Source organism: Gossypium arboreum, chromosome 6, assembly GCF_025698485.1.
Source record: "Gossypium arboreum isolate Shixiya-1 chromosome 6, ASM2569848v2, whole genome shotgun sequence".
Taxonomy (NCBI): Eukaryota; Viridiplantae; Streptophyta; class Magnoliopsida; order Malvales; family Malvaceae; genus Gossypium; species Gossypium arboreum.
Window position 1 is genome coordinate 136,505,574 of NC_069075.1, and position 5,452 is coordinate 136,511,025.

Genomic DNA, 5,452 nt, shown 5'->3' on the forward strand with positions numbered 1-5,452 from the left:
AATGCGAGAACAATTATTAAATTTAGAGTCTATGTTAAATTTAAAAAAAAGAAATTCTAATTATGATTTTATTAACTTAACTTTCCTGTTTCAGAAAAAGCCATATTTAACTAGCTTTATCATCTTACTATTATATGATTTTTTTAATTTGTTCATATCATAAGTGTGTGATTATCTAATAAATAAAATGATTGACAAAAATTGTAAGTTGCAATATAATTAATTTAATTAAATAATGAACATAAATTAGTTAAAAAGTAAAACACGATACCATATTTCAATTACCGAATTTAATAATAATGGATGGATATCTTTAAAAATAGGATTTGGATTTTCCTTCCAAAAGATGTTAATAATTTAATGCCACATCTACTATATCACTACAAAATCAAAAATTTACCACAAAATGAAAAAAAAAAAAAAAAAAAGAAGAAGATAATTCCATTTTAAAATGCTTTCGGCCAATTGATTATAATTCCAAGGGAAAAAAATCCCACGTGACACTCCACCCAATCTCAACCGTACAAAACATGATGATTGTATCAAACAAAGATCAACGGTGATAAGGAAAACATTTCCAATTCGAAATTATAAAATCAGGTGGCGGCACGTGGCCGGCCCTGCCTGCCACGCTAAAAGTAAAGTAAAAAAGAAGCCGAAACCGAATCTAGATCCGACGACCATATCTTCCCGTTAAGATCCAATCCAACGGCTATTAACAGAGAGATCAACTCAGCCAATCTAACGGCTTAAATTGAATCACCCCACTTCCCCTATAACACCATAAATACAAATCAAAACCCCCGCTTCAATTCTCCAGATTCACTCCCAAAAAAGAAGTTTTACAAAGCAAATATATCTCTGTCTCTCTATTTTCGCATCTGGACCGTTCCCGGTTTAACATAACTTGCCGGTTTGACGTGCGCCGCCTGAGATGTCGCCGGCGGTTTCTAGTGTGATAAGAATCTCACGGTATAGGGAAGCTCAGTGGTGATAGAAGATAATCAAATCGGACGGCTCCGGTATTTATCTGGTGGGGCCCAAGGAGAAAAAAAATCTAAAAAAGGGAAGGGGAAAAATGGAGAGCCAAAAGAGTCAGGGGAAGCTAACGCGAACACAGTCGTCGTTGCTCCGTTCATCGCCTACCGTCCGGTCGTCAATCCACAGTATGTCATCCATCACCGAAAGTGACTTTAGCAAAGACCAAGAAGAAAACCAGCAGCGAGAGTCGTTACTGAAAGATGAGAAAAAAACGAAACCGCCACCAAAGAGAACAGGTTCGATGTCACCGAGGATTATACCGGTCCGGTTCACCCCGGTTTTCGCCATGGCTTCCATCTCTTTCTTCACTCTCTTTTCTTTTATCTTCTTCTTTGGGTTTTATCTTAAAAGAGAAGAAATCCCCACATCGGAGAACCTCTTGTTAGCCTTAATCTTCGTCGCTATAACCCTTTTTTTAGCTTCAAAAAACAAAGCTTTAATCAACCAAGGCATTGTTTGTTTCAAATCAAGATTCTACTTCTCCAAACCTAATTCGAAGCCCGTCGAATGGTTCATTGGAGAGACCCAATGTAATAAAAACAACATCAGCAAAGAAAAAGAAAGGCTTCTTCCGACCGTAAGAGAAGGAGTGGAGTTTTACAGCAATGGAGATTTTTATGAAGGTGAATTTCATAAGGGGAAGTGTAATGGGAGTGGGGTTTATAACTATTTTGTGAATGGGAGATATGAAGGGGATTGGGTTGAAGGGAGATATGATGGGTATGGAGTAGAGAGTTGGAGCAGAGGGAGTAGATATAGAGGGCAATATAGAGAGGGTTTAAGACATGGATTTGGGGTTTATAGGTTTTATACAGGGGATTCTTATGCTGGTGAATGGTGTAATGGGCAAAGTCATGGTGTTGGTATTCAAACTTGTGCTGATGGGAGTTGCTATGTTGGGGAGTTCAAGTCTGGGGTTAAACATGGGCTTGGCTACTACCATTTCAGGTATGAAAATAAATTCCCGGCTCTTCCTTCTTTGGGTTTAATTTCTTGAATTCAAGTTCATTTTGGTTTCCTTTTAAAGCTTTACCATGGAATATCTGATTGATTAAGAAAATGGCACTGTGGTCATATATTATTCCTTAGATGTATTGGTTTTTTGTTGATCTCCAGGAAAGCCCAGAAATTAATGAGATTTACTGTTTGATTATTAATATAAAATTTTCCCTTTTTCTACTTTCAGAATTATAATGAGCTGAGTAATTTGAGTATATCCAGCTCATTTCTGTTGAATTTCACCTTCTTCAAAAACTTTCTAAAATTGATTTTGTATTTTTCTTATTCAATAAGAAAGAAGTATTGATTTAGCATTTAAGTCTTCACCCAGAAATATGGTTGATGCTGACCTTATGATTAGTTTGTGGATCCTTCACTGTTTTTGGATTCAACCAATAAAAGCTTACGGAGAAACTTAATTTCCTTTTATGAATCTTTAATGCTTTTGCTTATGTTATTCGCTTTGGTCTCATTTATTAGGGAAGAACGAAGATTAGTTTTATCTTTCTGTATTTAGGTGAATCATTTGTATTCAATCAAAAGAGGTCTCATCATAATAATCGGTGTTGTAGGAACGGAGATAAATATGCCGGAGAGTATTTCGGAGACAAAATGCATGGATTTGGCGTTTATCACTTCGCGAACGGGCACTGTTACGAAGGATCATGGCACGAAGGTCGTAAACAAGGGTATGGAATGTATACTTTCCGGAGTGGTGACACCAGATGCGGCGAGTGGGATTCCGGCACCCTTAAAACACCTTTACCCAAACTAACCGATGCAGTCCTTCGAGCAGTTGAGGTATTTTTCTTTAAAACTCATGTACCTTCCTACTTAATATGCCATAAATTCCAATTCACTGATAATTTCCGGGTTTGCAGGCTGCTAGAAAAACAGCTCTGAATGCTGTTCATCTTCGCCGGGTCGATGATCAAGTAAAAAAGGCCGTTTTGGCTGCAAATAGAGCTGCAATGGCCGCTAGGGTTGCCGCAGTAAGAGCGGTTCAGAACCAGATGGATGCCAAATTTTGTGATATAGACGTATAAGACAATAGATTTGCTGGAAATTGTAGATGTTTTCTATGTAGTTTGAAGAGGTAACCCTGGTGAGCAAAAAAAAAAAAAGCTCATTGGAGGTTTGAGAGATTTATGTTGAAGGGTTTTTCATTGATCACAAAATGTAACTTGTATATACTCTTTGTATATCAATGGAAAATCAGATTTCAACTTACATCTTAGTTGGTTGACTTTCTTTTTTATGATAAAAGTGGATGAACTAAAAGTAGTTAAAGAAGTGAACATCTTTATATGCAAGTTTCAGACATCATCATGTCTTCTTTTAGTAGGTGGTCGGAAAGAACAATGACGGTTACAAAACAAGCCACAAATCTCTTTGGGGAATAATCCTTTTTACACTGTAAAACTGTTTCAGATTATAAAATTCGTCTGTTAAAAAGGCATTTGCTATGTGCAACATAAGGTGCTCCATACCATGGGAACAAGATGACAACCCAAAACCTTAAAATAAAACTAAAAAAAAAAAAAAAAAATCCAATCTACTAACTCTTTGGGTTTGTTTATAAAAGAAGAAAAGGGAAGCATGTGGTAGGATAATGTTTGGGATAATACATGATTCCATATCTTGTAATAGCACATGAAGTGGCATGGTAGGGTTATTGTCTTGATTAAAAATCAATAAAAAAATCTCCAACTTTTCATGCATGCTACATCCACAGTCTCTGTTCTATCAAAATTTGAAAGGGTACAAAAGAAACTATACTTTTTCTTTTTTCTTGCATCCGAACCCTAGATTTAAATTAACCATTACTTTTTTATTCTATAATAAATATTATGATTACATTTTATAATAATTAATTGATGATTTTTTAATTTCCTGCAATAATATGTCCATGCTTTTCAACTGCTCCACATGGACTTTTGACAAAGATATTGTGAGCTCAGTCTCCGTGACTGATCAAAATAGCCATTCATTCATCCCCCACCATGCCACTCACCTAAGTCTAATGCCTAAATTATTTGATACTTTCATTTACAGTCAAAGAGAAACAGAATTTAGATATATATTTATATATATATATAAATACGAGTTTTGAATCATAAATTTTTTATTAATTTATTACTAACTATTATGTGAAAACTATAAAAGAAATTATTTAACATCAAAAGTAATATTAATTAATTATTAATTATTGTGATTGTATATTTTAATATTTAATATTTTTATACTTTTTATAATTTTTAATATTTTTAATGGTCAATGTAGTCAAAGCGGAAACCATTAATGGAGTAGTTTAAATTATTTTTATTAATAGTAAGAGTTTAATTGGGTGTGAATTTAGTGCAGGGCTCAATTTATTTTTTTTCGTTTCCTATTACAAATTTATATAAATAAAATAATATTAGAAGGCTAATGAGGCAAGGGCATTATTGGCAAATATTGATTACTTAGGTCTTTTGAGTACTTAGGTTGAAGTTTCATAAAGTACAATTGTGGATCTTCAAACTCACCATAGGCTTTGTGAGGGCGGGTGGGAAAATTGATAATTTTTTCTTTTTAAAATAAATATGTTTATAAAAGTCATATAAATTAATAATTTTTTTCTTCTTGTTCTTTTTCCACTTCATTGGTAGATTTTTCTTTTAAAATATTTTCTCATTTCTATTAAATATTTAAAATAAATAAATCTAAACCTTAAACATATAAAGGTGTTCACAAAGTCAACATAGAACTAGTAATTTTCTTCTAAAAATATAAAAATCACTTAAATGCTTATTGTTGTAATGAAAATGTAATATATCAAATTTCCAAACACAAGATTCACAATAATTACATTAGCAACAATAATTTTTAAGGTAGTGTTTCGAAAGCCACCTAGTAATCAAATTTAAGTGCAATTGCTTTTAATTATACAAAGGTGGCATGTTTGGATAACTATTGTAATTAGTAGGTCTCACCGAATTGGATGTAAATAGAGCACCCTAATTACATTTTTCAAATCTTAAGAGAGTGAGAATCGGAGTAATTACACAAGTAATTACACCCAAATCCAAATTTAAAAAATTATTTTTATACAAGTTATAAAATTATATTATAAGCATGACTTATACGAGTGTTTGGGATGATTATGGTAAAAATTCTTATATTATAAATCCTAAAAATATATTATAAAAATAATTTGTGTATTTTATAAGTTCTAACAAAAATATAGTATTTAAATCCTAAAAACATTCTAAAGTTATTGTCAAAAGTTTGTTATAAAATAATTTACATGTTATAAAAATTTTATATATATTTATTTATAAAAATTCATGGCCAAGCCTGTACATAAATTTATTTATGTGTCTATGCTATATATTTTAAAATAATATATTTATTCATAAAAAATGATATA

General features: G+C 32.4%; 1 protein-coding gene across 1 annotated transcript; it reads left to right on the forward strand.

Moving 5' to 3' along the window:
- The first annotated feature begins 572 nt into the window (after positions 1-572).
- Positions 573-3,333, forward strand: LOC108483930 (uncharacterized). The gene is made up of 3 exons (XM_017787478.2): positions 573-1,989; positions 2,613-2,841; positions 2,922-3,333. The coding sequence occupies exons 1-3, from the start codon at positions 1,079-1,081 to the stop codon at positions 3,084-3,086; spliced, it is 1,305 nt and encodes a 434-aa protein (XP_017642967.1). The 5' UTR covers positions 573-1,078; the 3' UTR covers positions 3,087-3,333.
- The last annotated feature ends 2,119 nt before the right edge of the window (positions 3,334-5,452 follow it).